Source organism: Amblyomma mixtum, chromosome 2, assembly GCF_055824585.1.
Source record: "Amblyomma mixtum isolate Tamu chromosome 2, ASM5582458v1, whole genome shotgun sequence".
NCBI classification, from domain to species: domain Eukaryota; kingdom Metazoa; phylum Arthropoda; class Arachnida; order Ixodida; family Ixodidae; genus Amblyomma; species Amblyomma mixtum.
Genome location: NC_143013.1, coordinates 263,406,320 through 263,428,781, shown reverse-complemented (window position 1 = coordinate 263,428,781; position 22,462 = coordinate 263,406,320). Strand labels below are relative to the sequence as shown.

Below are 22,462 nucleotides of genomic sequence, written 5' to 3'. Positions count from 1 at the left end.
GCCTAGTCTTGAGTATTTTTTTCGCTCTTCAAAGTTAATTAAGTGGTTAAGTTTAATTAGCTAACTTTTTAATTATTGACTTCAGGAAGAAAGTGTCAATGCAAAAGTTTTAGATCACATCGAAAAACCGCTAGTAGTGCTGTTTCCGCCAAGTTACGATTTACGTAGCTTCATTTATTGGCCTTAAAAGAAAGTTGTCACATGACCAGCTGCTCGCTCACTTCTCTGCCCCAATGTGCACCCAAAGTCTCATCGAGGAGAGGACTTCAGAAAAAACTGATTTTATTCTTTAAGGCGCATCTTGGGACGTCGAAGTGGCCCAGTTATCATGTGGAAGCTTTTTCTTATTGTGTGGGTTATGGTTAAAGGCCGGTAAAAAAAACTACTTTACGTAAATATTACTTTGCTGCAAATGTCTCAGTAAGCTGTTTCTCAAAGCGATCTACAATTTTTTCGTTGACACTTTGTTCCTCAGGTCAATAATTAAAAAGTTAGTTAATTAAGCCTAACTAATTAGTCCACCTTGAAGAATGAAAAAAATACTGCAGACTAGGTCACGCGACTCTAAACAACCCTCATTTGGTTTCAGACGGCTAGGACACCCCGTGTTTTCTAAAAGCTTGGTTACATTTAGCTGGGACACCTGGTATATAAAGAATGGCACACGGGCAGAGCTACGCTGCAGTCTCACTGCGTTTGAAATACATTCATGTGAATTCCAAGCGTGCACAGCTTTTCACGGCTATTCTGTAATGCGGCAAGAGCGTGCGGCATGCAGTCTGGTGCTCCGGCTTCTCTCAGAGCATGTGCCTGCCACAGTCCATGTCGAATAAGGCGTCGGACGTAGAACTGCGCAAAGGATTTTTTCCAAGGAGCTTTCTTTTAAAATTCCGTCTATACTATTTTACTGATTTCTTACTTTGTCCCTCTGCAGTTGTCATCTACCACCTGAAACGTCAGAACTCATATGGAGCAGTTTGAGGCCTGTGTACTGTGCGATGTCAGTACATGTTGAAGAACCCCAGGTTGTCGAAATTTCCGGAGACCTTCACTACGGCGTCCCTCATAGCCTGGGTCGCTTTGGGACGTTAAGCTCCCATAAACCAAATCGAACCGTTCACTAATTCCGGTATCAAAGGTCGGGCTATCACAAATGGGATTTTCATAACAAAATGCTCTGTTTTATTCGAAAATGCGACTAACTCGAAACAGGAAAAACTGGCAGCGGGATCAGATTATTCCCGCTTGCGCCGCAGTCTCGTACGGAACTAGCCCCCGGCGCAGGAGCCGTCAGCGCAGCATCTTCGTGTACATCTCCTTGAGCACGTCGGTGTCCAGTTGCAGTATGAATAGAATGTTGGGCTTGTTCGCCTTCAGGCCGGGCCTCTTGTCGACGATGAGAGTGCCTCGCGTGCTCGTGCCGTGCAGCTCGAGCCAGGCCGGGTACATCTCGGTCTTCAGCACCACGGCCGGGTTCAGGACGGTGGCCATGGCCAGCAGGTCGCAGGAGTAGAAGCCGGGAAGCTTGAGTACATCGCGCATGCGCCGACTTACGTCCACACAGATGTCGCGGACCATCCGGCTCTTGGGAGTGTCCATGGCAAGCCAGCTTGTGTACCACGTCTAAGGAACACCGAAAATTGAAAAAAAAAAAAAAATGGCGTGGACACTTTGGCAACTAAAGTGTTGACAGGCGAAAGCCGAGGACACTATGCCGTGACGACTTCCGGTGGATGTGACGTCACACCATTCCCGTGGCTATATCGATAACCAAATTGTACATCTTTCGGGAATCTTGAGTGTTAATTGTGCTTAATTACACATTTATCCATCTAATTTGACACAAATCTGAAGTTTTTCCGACCATTCTGTGACAATTTTCACTATGTCGTAACGACTTCCGGTGGATGTAACGTCACACCGTTCCCGTGGCTATATCGACGTCTGCGTTATTTCGACGCAATTTTGACATATTTGACTATAATTAATTAACTAATTACTCTACAGTCCTCACTAGGTTCGTTTTTCCTCCTCTATCTAAAACAACCGTTGATTTTCTTCTATCTCTTTTAGTTCCCAACTTAAACGCTTGTGACACGGTTTGTTAACGGATGACAGTATGAGCCATTAAAGGGTTTCACCTTAAAATTTCGGCGACGCTTTTAAGCGACAGCGTATGCAGCTCGTTCGGTCGAAAAGCCGTCGGCTTAGCCGGCACCGCGTGTAGGAAATAATCGAGGGCTGTGTAAAAAAAAAAAAAAATCGCATCATGCCATCCGTTTTCCACAGAATGTACCGGATGGCGTCATACGATTCCGCGTTTCGTGCAGCATAAACGTTTCTCTCCAACTAGTTAAGTTGGAGAGAAAAGCCTGACCCACTGCTATCGCGTCATACCCTTAAGACGGACCTTAAGTGTCCTCTCCCATTGTTAAGAGTACAATGCGATAGCATTATGGGGCCCTACTGCGCAAGTACTCAATGTATTTCATATCCAAAGATCGTGGGGTGTCTTCATACTGCTACTGGAGCAGTGCTGCAGCGGTGCGCCACTGCCTCGGCAGGTGGCTGTTTCAGACACAGCTCCCGGCGGTGCTTGTGAGACCAAGGGCACCCTTCCCGAGCTTCCGTAAGATTCATTTTAGTGCGAACGGACTGAAATCCGGAAGTTCAGAGCCTAGCAAAATCGTCTAAAGAACGTCCGAGAAGATGGCACAGTGCGAGAGTTCCGTCCCGCAGCTCTGCCCGCTCATCGTCGTGTTCTATGTAGCACAAATCCGTGCTTTCGCACTGATTCGAATGTGAAAAACACTCTCTGCTTTTTTTTTTTTTTTGCACAAATGGCTCTTCGGGAGGCTGTCTATATCTAGACCAATGAGATGACGCGCATGCCACAGTGAGCAGGTAGCAATCGCATTGAATTTATTTGTATCAATTTCATTGCCACCGGTCATGGTGGAAGGTGGGTCAAGTGCTTTTTGGTGACACGGACGGACGGACGCCGGCTTTTATCGCAGATGGTGTTTATAATGCTAGAGCATAGAATTTGTTTTTGAAGAAAGAAAATGGCACTGACATCGAAGTGCGGCTGGTGCGGCCAGGTTCCAGCTCAGGTACCGCGGCTCATCAGCAGAGCGCCATAACCACTGTGCCATCTTGCCTCCTAAATTCTAAGACGCGCTCCCGCCGATCCAACTCGCACAAAAGTGATCTGGGCTCCTGGCCACCAGGGTCTACGAGGCAATGAGGCCGCTGATGCGGCCGCCCGAGCGCTCACACACCGGGCTCCTCATCCTTGCTCTCCTGGCTCAGAAGCTCATAAACCGCTTCTGCGGTTCCGCGAAATCCTAATTCATTATTGCGACAGCCACCGTCTCTACCCAGTACCTGCCAAGGGGCTGAGTAAGGCGGAGGAGCGAATTCTGCGGCGCCTGCAGACAGGAACTCTTCTCTGTCCTGCCATAGCAAAACACTTCGATCCGAACACAGATGGGCGCTGCCCGCACTGTGGAGAGATCTGCGATATCTTTCACATGGTGTGGGCATGTACTCAGAATTCTCACCTTCCCCCTTCCACCACCCCCACCCGAGGGGCATGGGAGACTGCCCTCCTCAACTGCTCCACACTGGAGTCTCAAAGGGCTCTAGTAAAGCGGGCGCCAGACGGGGCCTCGTCGTGCGGTGTCCCGGACTAAGGATACCGACCATGTAGCAGGTTTTTTTTTTACCCTCAAACTCTCTTTGCATATTAAAGTTTTTCACCACCACCACCACCACCACCACCACGGAGCGTTGCGGAACACCGGGGCCGAGGCACTTTGATGTAGGTGAAAGGGTACCCGATGCTATGCGATGCTTTAATTTGCTCGTAACCATCCCACTCACCACCAATGGGGGCGCTCCCGTAGTGGAGGCTCGGAGCCCGCCACTACGGCGCCTCTTTCATCTTTCACTCCATCCTGTACCTCTTCCCTCACGGCGCGGTTGAGGTGACTAGCCAGGGTGCGACAGTTGCTGAGCCCTTACTTTTAACGCGTTAAGACTACCGCCCTGTATAAAATCCGACTTCGTCGTCGGCGGCGTTGCGAGCGCAAAAATCGGCAAGGATAAGGTGAGCCAGGTGGCCACCCTATCCACCCAGGATGGTCACCCTATGGACAACCTCGGCCACAAGATTGTGCTCGACTTCGCGCAACCTGCCATTGTCGAAAAATTGGTAGGTCACGTGACCTTGTCAAATCTTCTACGTCACATCCCCTTGTGGCGTCATCACAACCTGCCCGCCGGACTGTGAGTAAACTGCGTAGTGGCAGGTGGCAGTTAAATTAATGAGTGATCGCGAGAGGTTGCTCGGGAGGAGCAACCTGTGTCGCACAAGCCCCACCGGTGGCAGCACCTGCCATCGGAGGGCGCATCGCTTAATTACTTCTAGTGATGAATGAATGTGAAGTAGAGAATGACCAATTCCCATATATGGACATTAACGCTGCGGCGTCATACCCTTAAGGCTGAAGCTTAAGTGTCTCTTCCAATTGTTTTTCTCCTCAAAACCAGTTTTGTTTTTTGAAGTGACAATGTTATTGCATGTCTGGCAAAGACGGGCGCTCTAAGCTTGCATCTTTCCCAGCGCTTCCTAAATTTTACAGCATAAGAAAATGATGAAATGAATTTGAACTTATGCCGAGTAAAGGGGGATTCGTTTGAGGCAACGATCTGACGCATTATGGAGTGAAGAGACCGTCGAAATTCTAGTTTTTTTTTTCGTATATTGCCTCGACAGAGGAAATAGAGCAGCCGCAAAGGATTGAGATGCGAGGGCTAAAAAAAGCGACACGCATTACGGTGCTTTGGAGTCCGGGTAATGAGTAGAATACGAGTGGAAAGTTGTACAGAATAAAACGCTACGCCTGCCCTGAAGCGAAGAGTCCTATACGTAAAAGAAAGCGGTGTCCACAATTCAAGATGTGGACGTGAACGGTTTCCATTGCAATACGCAGGCATTAAAACATGGCATTTTTTCATCGTTCCGTTACACGTTGGCGATAATGTAGTACAGAAGCACCGGTTGCATTTGGCGAACAGGCAACAAAGGAGGTGCAGGACGAATCGGGAACCGGTGGAAGATCGCATTTGATTGTTTGACGGATGTCTGTCTGGCGAGGGGGAACCATGACAGCGACGAAAAACTTTCGCTCGCCAGAGCGAGAAAAAGAAACGAAAGTATCGGCGTTTCAAGATTCGTACGTCGATTTTTTTTGTCGACGTTGCTGAGTGTACGTTTCTCATCGCTGTAATAGAAAATGCCTTTGCCCTGCGCTCGACTTAATTATTCCCCATGGTGACGACAATGACTATAAGACATCCCGTCTTTGTTATCTGTTTTCGCTTCAATGCAGTCCACGCTTTTGGGCAAACAAAAAAATGATTATTAAGAAGAACAAAACAGCGACGACCTGAAGTGCCAAAAGAACGGATGCGTTACCCAGTCGAGACAGTGCCTGATGCAGGTCTCGTATGGCACGAGCTGGATCTTGTCACTGGCTTCGGTCAGCACCACTCTAGTGGCCTCGGGGTCACACACAAAGTTGAATTCGCCGGTTGCGGTCACGTTGCCGATGCCTGCGGGGGATGCCAAAAAACAAAACAAAAAGGCAGAGTTTTAACGGCGTTAAACCGACTATTACGTGCGAAAGCACTAGCTTGACTATTACCTAAACTTGTCCTTCGAATTCACTTGACTCTTGCCTAGACATTGCCTTACACTGTCCTCCAAGACAATTTCTTTTAAATTTTCGTATCAAGTCACCTTTCCCTAGCCGAACCGTACCGAAGCCATTTCAACTCAAAGTTCAAGTGTCAAAGGTCGAGGCTTCACACATACCTCGGCTTTTTCAGGATTGCTAGTGAAGTAGTGCTTTCGCACTGAAAGCCCTAGTCATGGAAGCGGCCTCTGCCGATAAGTGCGTAACGTTTTCCAGATTTAGTACAATTCCTTACGTTGGACGTCTGGAAATACGGCCTTTCAGAATAATACTGCAACGCCACTGCAGCTCGCATGGACGTAGTCAATTGTCATTATCTTAGACATCGAAGCTGAACATCGAGCTGTGAGACGACCGGGAGAGGGAGATAAGTGAAGCGCTCGCTTGCCGTCGTACGTGCCGCCCATGATGACGATTTGCTTGAGGTTTTTGAAGAAGTCCGGGTCCAGGCGCTCGGCCACGGCCAGGTTGGTGAGCGGGCCCAACGCCACGAGCGTGACGGCGCCGGCGTGCTTGCGCGCTAGCGTGACGAGCGCCTGCGAAGCGTGCTCGTCGCGTCGCTCGAATGCCTTGTCGTCGGGCAGTGGGAAGCGGTCGGCCACGCCGCCCAGTCCGTCCTGGCCGTGGATGATGGCCGCGTTCATCGGTGCCGCCACCAGAGGCCGCCGGCAGCCTTGGTACACCGGAACCTGCAGTGCACGGTGGCACCATGCATACGGTGACATTATAGCCATCCTAACGGTATATGCCGTATATCAGGCCATGCATTCGAAAGCGAAAGCTTCTGACTCCGTGCCGTTGGCGCAACTGAGTCGCAGTGATTGGTCAGCATGCAGTGACGTCATGCGTGAATGTGTCATGGCAAGGCACCACGCTGAAAGCGCTGTTGGCGCTGGCGTAACTGAGTCACTGTGATTGGTCAGAATGTAGTGACGCCACGCGTGACGTCAGTGCGCCATGGCAAGGCATCATGCTGAGTGAGAGCTCACAACTGACAGCACAGTGACGTCAAGCGCACTTAGAAGACAACTGATAATGAATAAGCGATATTACATTCACCACCGCAGATATAGGTGTCGCTGAATACAGCATTACACAGTGGCAACCGTCCTGTGATTTTTTTAAAACTTCAATCGTTTCAGTTTCAGTTTCAGTTTTATTCCTTAAAGGCCCCCTTTTCAGGGGGTGTTACATAAGGGGTGGGAATACACTTGAAAATGTGAAAAAAAAAACAGCAATGATTAACATTGAAGATGATTTGTTACACGCGCTTGAAAAACAGATGGCGAAGCGATGACGACGATGTCATAGGGAAGGCCGTTCCAGTCTGAAGCTGTTCGCGAAAAGAGCGATGCAGAAAAAGTAGTAGTGTGCGACGATGGGCGTGCAACTTGCAGTGGATGACTGGTGCGGTGAGATATGCGTGCTGCGGCTGTGATGTACGGTGCTTGATTCAGGGAAGAATAAAAAAACTTGTGAAAAAGAGCGAGGCTAGCGATGCGGCGACGAAATGAAAGGAGTGGCAATCCGGATTTCACTTTCAAAGTTGAAACACTGGTGTCGTACGAGTATGAGTAATGAATGAACCGGACGGCACGATTTTGAACAGATTCCAATGCAGTGATTAGATATACTTGATGTGGGTTCCAGATGGCAGATGCATATTCTAATTTTGGTCTTACCAATGATTTGTACGCGAGCAGCTTTACCTCAGGTGGGGCAAGACGGAGGTGACGCTTCAGGAAACCTAGTGTTTTATTTGATGCTGAAATGATGTTACTGATATGAGCGCGCCATGAGAGATCAGGAGAGACGGTGATTCCCAGATATTTATACGATTCTGTTAGCTCAATCGGTGTACCAGAAACAGAGTAATAAAAACGATAAGGGTTACGACGACGAGAAAAAGACATGAGTTTGCATTTAGTAGGATTAAGGGACATCAACCAATTATTGCACCAATTTAATACACTGTTAAGATCTGCCTGAAGGGTGTGTTGATCATCGCGATTGTTAATGGTACGGTAAATGACACAATCATCGGCGAACATTCTAATGCTGCTGGGAACATGCATGGGCAAGTCGTTAATATATATTAAGAATAAAAGGGGACCAAGGACAGATCCTTGTGGGACACCGGATGTTACTGGGACGGACTTAGACAGGTGGCCGTTAACATAGACAGACTGCGAACGATTAGTTAGAAATTCTTCAATCCATTTTAAAATATTAGCGTGTAGGTTGAGCTGCGAAAGTTTTAGTAATAGTCGGTGGTGAGGGACCTTGTCAAAGGCTTTCGCAAAATCTAGAAAAATAGCATCGGTCTGCATGTTACGGTCGAGATTAGCATGTAAGTCATGAAGGAAGAGTGCTAGTTGGGTTTCGCATGAGAGGCCCTTGCGAAATCCGTGTTGTGAAGGATGGAAAAATTCGTTTGCGTCAAGGAAGTTCATGATTTGTGAGTATATGACGTGCTCCATTATTTTACACGGTACGCTGGTACGCTAGTTAAGGAAATGGGGCGGTAATTCAAAGGTGAGTCTCTGTTACCCGATTTGTAGACTGGAACGACCTTGCCCTATGCCGCCGCGGTGGCTCAGTGGTTATATGGTGCTCGGCTGCTGACCCGAAAGACGCGGGTTCGATCCCGGCCGCGGCGGCTGGAATTTCTTTGCAGGAGAAATTCTAGAGGCCCGTGTACTGTGCGATGTCAGTGCACGTTAAAGAACCCCAGGTGGTCGAAATTTCCGGAGCCCTTCACTACGGCGTCTCTCATAGCCTCAGTCGCTTTGGGACGTTAAACCTCATAAACCAAACCAAACCAAACCAACCTTGCCCTGTTTCCAGTCAGCTGGAATGATTCCTGAAGACAGTGACTGTGAAAAAAGAAGACATAAATAGGCTGCGCAAATAGTGTTCACGTTCTTCAAAAGTTTTGAATTAATTAGGTCTGTACCAGCTGCAGACGACAGTTTCATATTATGAATTATGGATGAGATGCCTTGTCCGCTAAAGGCGATAGCCGGCATGAAGGATTCCAAGTTAAAGGATGATAAGTGTGGAGGCGCGTCAAACTCGGTGGTGAAGACAGTTGCGAATGCATTGTTAAAAACATCTGCACAGTTGTTATCAGCAACAGGTTCATTCAAGTCATTCGTTAACGTAATATGGGAACGGTGCGTAGGATTTAGGACCTGCCAAAATTGCTTTGGGTTGCTTAAGTCGTGGTGATAAAATGAGTGCTTGGCATCACGAACGGAATGTAAGTATAATTTTTCGATTTGGTAATATTTTTCCCATGCGGCAGGTGTGTCTATGCGTTTGGCGGAGCGAAAAAATCGTTTCTTTTTGTTTTCTAGTCGTTTTAAAGGCCCAGTAAACCAGGGTTTATTGCGGTTAGTGTGAAAAGTAATCGTCGGGACAAACGTATCAGTTAGACTGTTTAATTTGTTCTTGAAGATTGACCAGTTTTCATGAATTGAGCGAGTGTGAAATGCGGATTCATATTCGGGAAAAAAAGTGCTAAGATCTTCAGTTATTGCGTTGTAGTTTCCTTTACCGTATAGACGTATTGTTTTTTCAGATGTCTGTTTTTTAGTAGAGTGAAATGAAAATAGAGCATGTATGACTTTGTGGTCACTGATTTCCGGAAGAAAACTGATAGATGTTAGTTTTTCGGGGCTATTGGTTAATATCAGGTCGAGTGTGTTTGCTGATTCTTGTGTCACACGGGTTGGCTGTGATACTAATTGGGTAAGGTTAAAATTTAGACACATTTCGATAAAGTTCTTTGCCTCTGCATGGCATGTTATTTCAGAGCTAGATAAGTTCTGCCAGTCGATGTCAGGGTAGTTAAAATCACCAAAAAGAAGGATGTAAGCATTTGAATATGTGGAACGAAGTTTATGAATGGTATTATTGAGATGACGTGGGAAGTCATGATTAGTCTGTGGAGGTCTATAGCAAACGCCGAGCAGTAGGGAGAAGAGGGATCTGTGTGTTCTCCCGTGGAAAGTTAAACCTATGTAAAACAATATTTATATCAGGTTTCAGGTTTTTTTTTTGGTGACAGAAATTCGTTACAGAAATGAGTGGTTGGGTAAGTTGGTACAGAAGGAGGTCCCGAAGCGAAGCTGTCAGGTGGACCCCCTATTACAAAATGCCTAATACAAATATGAAAAATAGGCGTAACTACAACGTAATAATTATGTTGCAATCTGTGAAAAACAGCAAGCATTTGTGACAGCAATGATAACTCATTCAAATTAATAAAAAAACAGCGTAGCAATGTTACAACTCTGTTAATAAAAATGTTTTGATGTTATCATTAAAAAGCCCGAATGAGGGAACTGTTTTATGCATGCAAGTAGCAAGTTCCAAAATGTTATAGCTGAATGCAGGAGGGTTCGTTTGCCATAATTAGTGTTAACTTCTGAAAGCAGCAAATAGTTATTTTGCGAAAATATAGTGAGGTTACTGTTTCTGAGGCAAGATGAGGAAAGTGCAGTAATTACGTCTTCATTACGAGCCCTGAAGATTAATGAAGCAGACTTCAACTGAAGTAAAATCACAAAAGGAAGGATATTAAGAGTTCGGTGTAAGGGAGCAGCTGAAGTACTCAGTGGGGAAGAATTATAAGTATTCGATCTGATCTCGTAGATGGCGGGTGCTTGTTGTATGAGCAGCATACGTATTTCTCCAGGAAGATATGCAGCTAGTTAGGTGTCTAAAATGCAAAATAATGCATGATGAATATGTTGCTGAAAGTAATAACGTGTATAGAGTGTGTGGTAAATGTCAGATGTTCGTCTAGTATGGTGCCAAGAGATCTAGCACTTCCAGAAAGCGGCATGATGTGGTAATTCATAAAAAGCGGTGTAATATTTATAGGTTGCCTATGATGTGAATGAAAAACCACAAATGTGTTTTTATTTTCAGGAATGATTTCAAGCTGTATATTTTGTCCCTAAGCAACTAGAATTTTGAGGTTAGCATTCAAGGTTGTAATTAGGTAATTTATTTTTCTGAAGCTAAAGTGGCGTCATCAGGGTATAAAATACAGTTAGGTTTGGTAAAATAGTTAGGCAAACCATTAACGTATATTAAGAAAAGTAATGGACTTGGAACACGGTAGTACAGGTAGGTTGATCACCATTGCCTGAGAAAAAATGTCGCAAAACTTCCCTATTTGAATTCGGTCAGAAGGAACAAAGTAGGGCCGCAGATAGAGGGAACGCAATCAGCTGCTGTCGAACTGCCACAATGAAGAGTGCAAGTTTGTTGAACACGCTCGCTGTAAGTTCAGTTTACCTGAATTTGGGATCTTGTTTCTAAACTCCAATGTTTGTAGCATGAGGCTTAAATCATTGCTGCATATTGTTTCATTTATATGAGCAAACAGGTATGCCTGCGTTGCTGCGTTTTATTTTAATGTTCTGTGTAGACTTGTATAAATGTCGCACGATGTATTTCATTTACGCTTATTTGCGGTTTATATACTCTGGACTGTCTATTTCAAGGGGCCGAGGTCTACTCAAGCTCATGTCTTATGCCTTGGCACCCTCTTTTGTTTGAAAGAAGTAAACACAAAACAAAAAAGAAAAGAAAGAAAAATCTTTAAATTAGTCCCTGCTGGCTCGTGCATTCCTCTAGAGTGTACTTTGCTCACCTCGAGTCTACCGCAGACGTTCAGTAACCGGAGAACATTGGAGTAGACGTACGGAAGTTCCACGTTTCCAGATACGCAAGTGATGGCCAGTATCTTGCACCTTCAAGAGAGAGCGAATAAATGGCTATGAGAAGAAAGGGAGCTTCTGTGGCAGCTAAGGCGATGCCATCAGCTGGTTTTCAAGTAGGCAGACTGGGTGCTGCATGCCTCTGAAAGCTTCCCAACGCCTTAAAGGGCCTGTGCCCACCCCAGCTCAGCAGACACTCTCTACCTCTCTTTGAGCGAGCCTCCTCTCCTTCCATTCCCTCCTCGAAATTCTTCTCTCCCGCTCCTCGTCGAGTAGGCTCGGCAAGGCAAAATCACCCCTTCGTTCTCCGGTGTAAGCCGGAGGCGTGATGTCTGTGGAGTGCGTCACAGGGCGACGTCATGGCCCCGCCTTCAATAGAATTCTTTTCTTGGTTTTTGCATTTTCTCCGCACACTGAGCGATCGAGAGGCGCGATCGGCTCGACCACCTAGACTTGTTAGCGAGCGCATCCTTTCATACATCTGTTTGTCATTCCCAGTTAACGAGCCACCTTTTCATTTTCTTTTAGGCCTCCCCACCGTTTCACGAGCGGAGGGGCGGAAGTCGGTTGTGTTCGAAACACACGGCGAAGCGCGGACCCGGCAACAGCCCGTTTGCTTTTCTCCATGCGTGTTTGTGTTCTGTGTGTTTGTGTCTTTTCTCCGCTCCAAAGCATATGTTATTCATTGGAGTCAAGGCGTACGCAAGATGCACGAAAGATAAGCGGTGTGTGTGCGGAGCGGTGAAGTGGGCGAGCGAGGGAAAGGCTCTGCTGCACTACTAATTAAAACCTTGTTTTGGGGGGCTCGCATAGAAGAAAAGAAACTGAGAAGGGAGCGCGCACGCAGAGCGTCTCGTGACGTGATCACGGCGGGGGGGGGGGGGGGGGGGGGGGGGAGGGGGGGGGCGAACCAACTCCCTCAGTTTTACTATTTTTTTACTTTTTATGGCTAGGGTTCAAGGCTGTCGCCGCACGCTCCCTCCGCAGTTTTTTTTTGTTCCTTCATGCGGGTTTGTAGGCATGAGCCAGAACAGAAGGCGCTGCGGAAAGCCTTGTGCAGACGACGCGACGCCAAGGCTACGCCCAACCTTCTCCCGTCAGTCAGAACGGTGCACCAATGGAGTGCCTTTAGCGAAAGTATCCCCCCTTGACGTCAGCGGGGTGCAGAGTAGTGGGCCGGGCCCGTTTTTGAAGGAAGGAAAGAACGAACGGGCTTTGATTTGAATTTTCGCAGCTTTTCGGGGCGCGCATGGCTCTAGTATTTTGCAGAGGTTATCTTCGATGCCTCATCTATGCAGTGGGCTTGTTTTTCAAAAATGTCCGGACCCTGGTCAGTGGCCCTTTAAGAGCACATCACTTAATGGGTAATCGCAGGCTCCTCAGGATAGAGGTATCAAGTTTTTACAAGTGAAACAACGATCTTTTGGCCAGAGAAAAGGAAATAAAAGTATCGCAGATGTCAGGAACAAATGGTCAAAATTTTGAACGATTTACACAACGGCGTTCTAAAATATACTTTTAGGAGAAATAATAAGCCTCGTCTCTCGCGATAAAATCACCGTGATTTCGGAGAAATTTAGTTCGTTGTTTCCACTGCTCTCAGATACTTTACGCATAATTGAAGCAATAACCCTCTCTCTCTACAGGAAGCCAATAGTCAATGAGGGCAAGGAAAGGATTGGAAATGTTTGTGTAATTTGGGGTATTGATGAGGGAAAATTTTAGTGATGTAATAATTTTTTTTTCCCCTGGAATTTAACTGTTTGAGACAGAAAAAATAATAGCGCTAAAGGGAGACGTGGCCCGCGCGACTTTTGAAGCATGGCACATTTGATTTTTCTCGGGAGGGCTTCAGCAACTGCAGTGATAACCGAGCATGGGAACCCCCAACTTGCTTATCAAAACTCGCCTGCAGAGCACGGTGAAACGACTTCACGACAGCTGAGGCAGAGGCTACCAATGGCGCTTTTTACAGTTTTTGAATGAGTCGAGGTATAAGGCAGGAGCTACTTCTGTGCTCGAGGTGAGTATAGCCAACACACATGATGCTCGCCCAGGGTAATATTTAGATCTAAAAACTGCAAACACCCGCGCAAAGGAAGTTGATGAGTGAACGCCAACCCCAAACCCTCTTTTTGAAAGTTGGCAAAAACTGTGCTCACAGCATCTGTGTAGGTCTTCTTTTTTTTTTTTAAACTATTAGAAAATCCTAATGTAACTGATTAAGAAGAAGAAGGAAAGACAATCGCATGCCGTCGGTGGAGTCCGAACCCACAACCTCCACATGTCGCGTACGGTGCTTTACCAACTGAGCTACGGCGGCTGTTGGTTCTTATGTTGGTTCATTGGTTCATTGGAGCTTAACGTCCCGAAGCAACTCAGGCTATGAGGGACGCCGTAGTGAAGGGCTCCGGAAATTTCGACCACCTGGGTTTCTTTAACGTGCACTGACATCGCACAGCACACGGCCCTCTAGAATTTCGCCTCCATCGAAATTCGGCCGCCGCGGCCGGGATCGAACCCGCGTCTTTCGGGTCAGTAGCCGAGCGCCGTAACCACTCAGCTACGGCGGCTGTACAACCTTATACTTATGTGTGCATTCGTGTTGCGTGTAACCGAACGTTGAGTGTGTTTATCATTTCCACCCTCGGCCATAGCGCCAGACGTGAGAACGTCCTGTAATACCGCAAGTACCACGTGATTGAACGGCGAGGGCGGAAACTGCGGGCCGCCCTCGGGATAATCAGGATACGCACGGGGTTGAGAGGGCCAGCATGAGGGCGAGCGCGTCGTCCACGCCGGCGTCTGTGTCAATGAGCAAGACTGGCTGTCCCCCGCTGCCGGGCATGTCCGCATCTGCATCGCCGGGGCTGCAGCTGCGCCCGAAGCCTGCAACATGAACGTACAGCCTTTGTCAATAGTTTGGAGCCCAGAGGGTTTTCTTTTGAGCCACACTGTGTCGTTCTTAATGGATCTCTAGTGCTCCAAATTTCCTGGACATAATAAGATTTCTGGTACCGCCGTAGGACTTCCATGAATGCTCCTGGAGTCCCAGTATAAAGCTTGGAAGTGAACCCCCTGGGCTCTAAACTTTTGACAAAGACTCTACTACCATTACTTCACAGGGGAATGCCTGACGGCCCGCTCAACGCTAATGAGTGACGTGTGTTCAGATACGGGGACAGCCATTTGCGTCAGACGGGTGACGAGACGTAACGATGGTTCCCGTCCGCTCCTGTAGTTAGGAAACATCCAGTAAGTGTAACTTCATTTTGTTTCAGAATAAATGCATTATTATTATTAATACTTGTTATTGTTACCGATGTAGGTCAAGTCCTGAGTCTTGAAGAAACGTTTGAATGCGCGGGCAGTGCAGTGCTTCTCTCTGAAAGAAGTTATGTGAGAAACCACGCTTGAGGTGCAAGCGAGAACAACATTTGTAAAGTGTGACGGCCGGGAAATAAAATCGGAACATTTTAGCGTGCGACGCCTCAAACAGTGATGCGTCACTAAATTTGGAAACCGTGGGTCTTTACGAAAAGCGCGTCGCATGTCATGCAAGTAAAACTCTAGTTTGGGCGAGTTGGTTCATGTTGAAAGAAAAAACTGGTAATGGCGCAAGAAACGGGGACACAGAAGGCACACAAAAGACAGGACTGACGCCATGCAAGTAGCTTTCGCCAAGATTTCAGTTAGTTCATTTGATTTATTTCGAGCAAACAGGCTGTGCATGCACGGCACGCTTTGTGCTAAAGTTGTGCTGCACAATTTAACACGAGCGTTTGTAACTTACTCCATGCATAAATCGTCCCATCCGTACGCGTGTAGGGACACGCGAACCGAATATTAGAAACGTGACACTGATACGTATGCGCTGAAATACCGATGATAAATGAGCAGCTGTAGGCCGTATTTGCACGAATATAACAAGAGTTTTTTTTTTTCCTGACTACGTTGGTTTCAGAACGCATCTCAACAGAGACATTCGTAGGCTTCTCCATATGGCGGAGCAAAAGGTAATGGCAGCGCCTTTTCATGTCCTCTGGGTAGCAGGGAACAATATGGTAGAAAATTCGCGCCTCCATTTCCCACGTTTGTAGCATCTCGCTTTATATTCTGAAAGAAGGTACGAACACAACACAACACGAACTTTTTTTTTCCACTGCTCCTCAAGATAAGCTACAATGGCCTTCACCACTAGACTTGTTTGTTTTTAGGAGAAGCCAACTTTTGAATGATCCTGGGGCCGAGCGGCGCGCGCGGGGAAAATAGTGCGGCTATGAATGTGAAAAGAACCCGGCAGGGGCAGTCAGGAAAGGGTTGTCGCTGAAATGGTTGAGTGTAATAGGGAACGGAAAGAAGGGCGAACGGGCACAGGACTAGGCAGAGAGAAACTCGGAGAAGACTGCATGCGTCATGACGTCGCAATCTTTCTGCAGTCGATGATGCCGGGCGCATTTGTGCAGTGTTGACACTCAGATAATACCGACGTATCCGTTGTGTCAATACACAGGGTATTTCACCTAAGGTTTTAAGAAATTAAAAAAAAAATAGATTTTTCGAGTTAGAAGAGCGCTTTTTTCGGCATAGCATTGTCAGCGGTGCAGTACATCAGAATAAAGACGTGTTAGCTAGCAGGTTGGTTAACTAATATTGAATAGTTAACATTTTAACTATTACTGTTAGGCGTGCTAATTATTGAGAAGCGTGTAGCCCATCCTAAGTAATATCTATACTATTTTTAGAATTTCTAAAACGTGGTTGCGCTCGGCGTTGTGGCCCGACAAATTTTGGCTATTTCGACGAGTTACGTGCACTGGAGAGGTTGCTTTGCCTGCAAGCATATCGTAAGCGCGTGTATCTTGGCGCACTGTAGCCAGAATTTGTTGGGCCACAGCGCTGACGGTGATCGCGTTTTCGAAATTCTAAGAAATGATATGGATACTAATTACGGTGGGCTATACGTCTCTCAGTAATTAAGGAGCTGAACAGTAATAGTTAAAAAGCTAACTATTGAATATTAGTTGGCCAGCCTGATAGTTGGCACTTCTTAGCTGTATTCTGATGTACTGCTCCGCTGACAATGTTATGCCGAAAAAAGCGCCCTCCTAACTCAAAATGCCGATTTTTGAAAATTGTGTAAAGCCTTAGGTCAAACACCGTGTATTTGCCAGCTGTAGCCGTTTATTATGTTATTTTTCGAGCCCTCCGCCCTTCGGCTGTACTTGGTTTGACATACTCAGCAATTCTGGACAAAAGCAATTTTTAACTGGAAAGCGTTTATGAACGCAATTTCTTCATATATTGTAAGATTTCACTATATAGGTCACTCCCCCCCCCCCCCCACTCCTCCCCCTGGCAGGCTTGCACTATTGAAGCGAAAAGCTTCATTAGGCTCGTCAACACCGCGCTTCGCGTGAGCCACACTACAGTGACGTCACGCGGAGCGCAGGTGGCCGCTCGCCGCTCGCTGACTCCGTCGTCTCACCGCTCCTCCTCGCCATCGTTTTACCCTTCGCCGCTACCGCGCGGTCGCCGCCGCCGTCCCAAGAAGTGCTGCTAACCTCCAGAGCCGCTTCTCCCACAATTTGCAACCAAAAATTCCCTAAATTTCCCTAGATACGAAAATATTGTTCTATTGTGAAAAAATATATATTTATGCGTAGCTCAGTAGCAAGTTTTATCATGCAGCAACCCTATTACCATAGGTTGGTAAGCAAATTAGCTGTAAATTTGAAATGAAGGATGTAAAACGAAGAACTTCTAAATGAAGCTACAAGATAAGCTGTAGCGCTCTTTAGAAATTACAAATTAAAGGCTCTATATTGTATGTCGTTTTTTTTTTCACTGTACGCAAGATATTAGTAAACATGCATCGGCATGTGGAATTAACTGAATTTTTTTCCTTCATGTTATGTCGGTTTAGACTTCAGCCGAAGGATACCATGTACAAAATGCCTGGAGGTCGCTTGAGGAGTGTACGGAAACTGCGATATAAAAGCTGCTTGTTCATTTGCTGCGATTGCTTTAGAGGGTGGCTGACGTTACAGTTTGAGTCAATTAAAACAATGAAGCAGTGATTGGCTTTTGTATGCCTCTTGTGACCTCAACTCGCTTTGTTCGTCGTGATGGAACTGGGAATTATGGTTTATGATTTTGGAGGGTCTAACGTCCCAAAGCGACCCAGGCTATGAGGGATGAAATAGTGAAGGGCTCCGGAAATTTCGACCACCTGGGGTTCTATAATTTCCACTCACATCGCACAGTACACGTGCCTCTAGAATATCGCCTCCATCGAAATTCGACTGCCGAGGCCTGGATCGAAGCCTTGTCTTTCGGGTCAGCAGCCGAGCGCCATAACCACTCAGCCACCGCGGCGGGTGAACTGGGAATTGTTCTCCTAGTTAGACTAGCTAAGGTTTTCAACACGGCGCTCTATTTAAAAAAAAATGGCGCCCTTCTTCTGTTCTAGTTATCAAAATAAACATGCAGATATGCTTACTAAATAGGAATTTCACGTCGTGCAGCGAGCTCCAAATACAGCGTGAGGAAGTGGCACGCCTGTTGAGGGGAGACGGTGGCGCGCCAGATCACATCAGCGGGTGCCGCTGGCCACGTCAGGGACCATACACGTTCGAATATGTTCGTGTAAAGGCTGGTTCACATGCATGCAAGTGACTGAAAATTGAGCAGCGCAGCGCTGCGAAAAATTTGTAACTTGTTTGAACATCGCCGCTCTGACTGCTGGAGCCGCCGCGATGGCTCTAAACAGCTGTTGTGTTGCAGCAATAAAGTGTTTTCACCTCCATGTGAAGCAGGCTTTACTCGAGCGCGCAGCGGTGTTGTGCCGGCCTCCGCCAGTTGTAGAGAAAAAGCAACGAAAAGTTTGTACTGTCTTCACAATTTGAGGGAGAAAAAAAAATAATTCTCCGAGCAAATGAAATTTCGCTAGATTTTACAAAAAATCTCTTTTCCCCTAAACGACGTCCAAATTCTCTAGATCTAGGGAAAAATCCCTAGGGTTGGCAGCACTGGTCCCAAGAGGAGAAGGTTCTTTCGCAAGGCGTTGCGAGAACGCGTGAGCGGCGGCGGCGGCCATAGAAGAGGCGGCCATCCTCGCCACCGTTTGACCTTTTGCCGCAGCCGTGCGTAGTGCACATTTGAAAGGAGGGGTATATAAGGCTCGTTTGCCCATAGAACAGGCGCAGACAATCGCCATGGAAGGAGAAGAAGAAGCAACAGTCGGACGGCGCAGAAACACCGATCCAGAAGTGGTAGCTTGGTAGGTGGCTGAAAAGCAGCGAGAGCTTTTCGCTTATCCAAGCTTAACCTTAGCTAAGCCACAGCCAATTTTTTTTTTTGCTAATAACGTTCTTCCTACCGTCCTCATTGGTTTTCTACGGCAGTCTTGGCTGCTCGATGCGAGCGATGGAAAAACTTTATAAGAAAGATTTTAGTACGTATCGGAAGAATTGAGCATTACGTTCAATATTTCCATAACAGTACCTTACAAAATTCCAATATTCAAAATTTTTGCCCAAGAATGCTGGACCTGTTATATTTCCTTTTCCATTTCGGTGAGGCCTCAACACCCCCCTCCCCCCGCCCCCTCCATTGCGTTATATTCGTGGGCGTAATATGTACGTGTAAATACGGTATTCTGTGTCTTATTGAGAAAGAGCTCAAGCACTGGCTGTAAAGTGAAAAATTGCCTTTCAGATCGAAGAAGCGCCCAACCAAGATATCGGCTCCTCTGCCGGTGCAAGGACACGCGCAACTGCTGCAGAAGCGCATTCAGTCATGCTGTTATGCTTCGCAGTCATGACTCATGAGGCTGCGAAGTTATTAAACACAAGTAGCCTACAGCAAATCTCACAGAAGATCCAATAAATGTAGTAACCACGCGCAGCCGAAAACTGTCTGCGTCTGGTTAATAGAATTGCGAGACACTAGATAAATTTGTAAGTCTAATGAGCTCGCAAGGTTTCATTAGGCTTACTAGGCTTAAGTTGAATAGGCTAAATAGAAGAGTGCTCGGCTGCACGCGGCACCTATACCTTACTACGGGACTGTAAGAGAACCGCAGCTATAGACAATTGCTTTTAATAATGACTTGGCAGTTAATGCGAAACATGCCTGGAGGCGCTGCATCATTTGCCTGCAACATTATTTTCACAACTTTAAAAATTGGTAGCTGCTTAGGTGTCCTAAGAGTCTAAACTTTGCCTTAACTGTGTTAAGTGTCTTACCTGTATAAAGTGTTTTCCCTGGCGTTTTAACGGTGTCTCTATCGTAAGATATATCATGTTTTATCTCATCGTTCTCCTATTCAACCAGCTCATCATCTTACAACTCATACAAATCTCTATAAGACCATCTATCCACCTCGAGCTTACACCACAACCTAGTTTCACGCCTCTTTTGCCAAAACACCCCACGACTGCAACAGTATTCCCACAAGGGTCATCGTCTTAACAAACTTGGTTCATTTCAAGTCAGCCATCGAGTCGCGTTTCAGTTAACACCACGTAATAAACCAACCACTAATGTAAAGACCTCCAGCTAAAGGGCCCTTCAGTTACCTCAAATAAATAATAAAAAGTACGTCAGAATATTCGGCCGAAAAGTCCTCTTATGGCCTGGAAACTTTTGAGGCGCCTTACATTGGCGAGTGCATCAAATGGACACCAAAGGCACTGCGGAAGATCTCAAACCCACTACGGGAGTTAGTCACCCCGTAAGTTTGCGCTGAAGAAACTCACGGTGCTCTGCATCGCTCTTGTCTTGGCTCTGTTGCAAGTATCCCATCTGGCGCACACAAAGCTGAGGGGTTGTACACGACGTGCACCGACGACAAACTGGCCGCGCTATCGGGCACTGCCTATATAGGATGCGCCGGTGACGCACATGCAGCGTAATCACGGTGTATACAGGGTGATTACATAAGAGGCGCTATTAGCCAATGCTTCATGGTGTCTCGCTACTGCGATACGAGTCGGGCGTGAAGCAGATGCGAACAGCAACGCAACAGCGAGACGAGATACTGGGAAACAATGTAGTAGCTGTCGTTGACATCTGCAGGGTGGTGGCTCACTTCTATCCAGGTCAGGGGGCGTGTCATCTGACCCACGGCCGTTTCGTCGTTGGCGCCATTGTTCCTCGGCCGTCTTCAAGACGTGTCCGCGGTGGTCGACCCGGAGCACGTTGACCCCGTCTCCTTGACCGGGCCAGCCATGAGCTGACACCAGAACAGGGGCAAGGCTGCTCGCGGTGTGAAAATCGCTGCACCATTGATGTCGATGACAGTGACTTTCTTGCCTTGCACCGAACTTGTATGGGTGGATTAACAGAGTTTCGCAAGCGCTCTCTCGCAGGCACCTCTCGCGAAATATCCCCCCCCCTATCAAAAATAAAAAAACGGCCAAGAACGGGCACGCGCAGTAGGAGTTGAAAAAAAAAAAACGGTATGATGATGATTATGATGATCAAAGACCAGTAAAAAACAAAAAGCTGAAGTACTTCTTCGGCTTTCTCCGCGCGAAGAAGTGACAGCGGTGGGCGCACCGAGCTTATTATTATCGCTTATTTTTGGTATTGGGGAGATTGAAGCTTACCAGTAAATTTCTCGCTCGTCAAAACTGTTACACCTCAACGAGGCGGCGCTTATAGTACAGTTAGGCGTGCATTAAGCGTGGATAGATTATGTTTGTTTGTTTGTTGGTTTCTTTCCGATACAAGGAAAAAGCGAAAGGAAAGCTAAAGGCTACTAGCCTGACGAGGCCCTCCCTCCGCATACAGTTTCGACAGCATTACAGGAAAAATTTAAGAAAACAGCACACATTTGTGGTTACACTCTACACAGTTCTATGTCATGCAGGGTCCAGTACATATCACTGTACACAAATATATACAACAGATTTTTTGCCGTAGATGAGACAGGAAGAAAAGAAAAAAATATGAACACAGATGCAAAGCTCAGTCGTCGTGGCGAACATATGTACATATGAAAAGGAGGAAAAAAAAAAAGAAAAGGCGACATCCAAAACACAGAGTAAAAGAGCACTGTTTTACAAACGCTACATACGGCTTTAAGAGGGAAGTCACTGGTAGCGAATTTCTTTCTAGATAACCATTGTTTTGACCATTTTTTTTCTTAATCGATTTGTTTAGGTCGACATCATCTGGCAGTTTGTTTAGAAGCACCGGAATTTGGTAATTTAAATGCTGTTTGTCATAATTCTTGCGTGTTCGAGGCTTTCTGCGCTCTTGCCTCCGAAGGGCGAGCGTGTGTGTTTCAGCGGGACTGCTATATGCGTGCTGTTTATGTTTTTGTACAATAACTTGAAACAATAAACTTCATCGGCTCTTAGCAGAGAATACTTTACAAACAGTGGGCCTGTTGGTAAATCTTGTGGGTGTCCTGCATATCATTCAAGTAACCAAAGTACACGCTTCTGTAACTTTAATATTCGGAGGTAGTTTTTACTAGAGGTTGTACCCCAAACCAAAATGCAGTAGGAAAGTCTGGAATAAAAGAGAGTATAATAAAGAGAAATTTTAAGCCCCAAAGGTATAAGTGAACTTATTCTATATAAGCAGCCGAGCGATCTACTGAGTTCCAGAGCAAGATTATCAACGTGGGTGTTCCAAGACACGGTTTCTTGGAACCATACTCCGAGAATTTTTTGCTTCCCCTCTTGTTTTAAGTGAGTGCCCTGAAAGGTAATATGAATATCATTCTTCGTTGGCTTGTTAATTGGAGCGAATATAACATATTTGGTTTTATTAGTATTCAACTGTAACCTGTTGGCATGTAACCAGACGGAAAGTGACTCCATACGTTTATTAACAATCTCCTGAAGCTCCGTAAGGGTACGTGCAGTGAAGAAAATATTCGTGTCATCTGCGTACATTATTAGTTTAGGAGAATTATAGGTGCTACAAAGATCATCAATATAGACTAAG

General features: G+C 46.4%; 1 protein-coding gene across 1 annotated transcript; it reads right to left on the bottom strand.

The window, feature by feature from the left end:
• Positions 1-1,233: 1,233 nt before the first annotated feature.
• On the bottom strand, positions 1,234-20,305 carry LOC149363839 (uncharacterized). The gene is made up of 6 exons (XM_089568611.1): positions 20,260-20,305; positions 14,254-14,386; positions 11,431-11,530; positions 6,151-6,451; positions 5,483-5,619; positions 1,234-1,623 (listed from the first exon to the last, which is right to left on the bottom strand). The coding sequence occupies exons 1-6, from the start codon at positions 20,303-20,305 to the stop codon at positions 1,291-1,293; spliced, it is 1,050 nt and encodes a 349-aa protein (XP_089424737.1). The 3' UTR covers positions 1,234-1,290.
• Between the last annotated feature and the right edge of the window lie 2,157 nt (positions 20,306-22,462).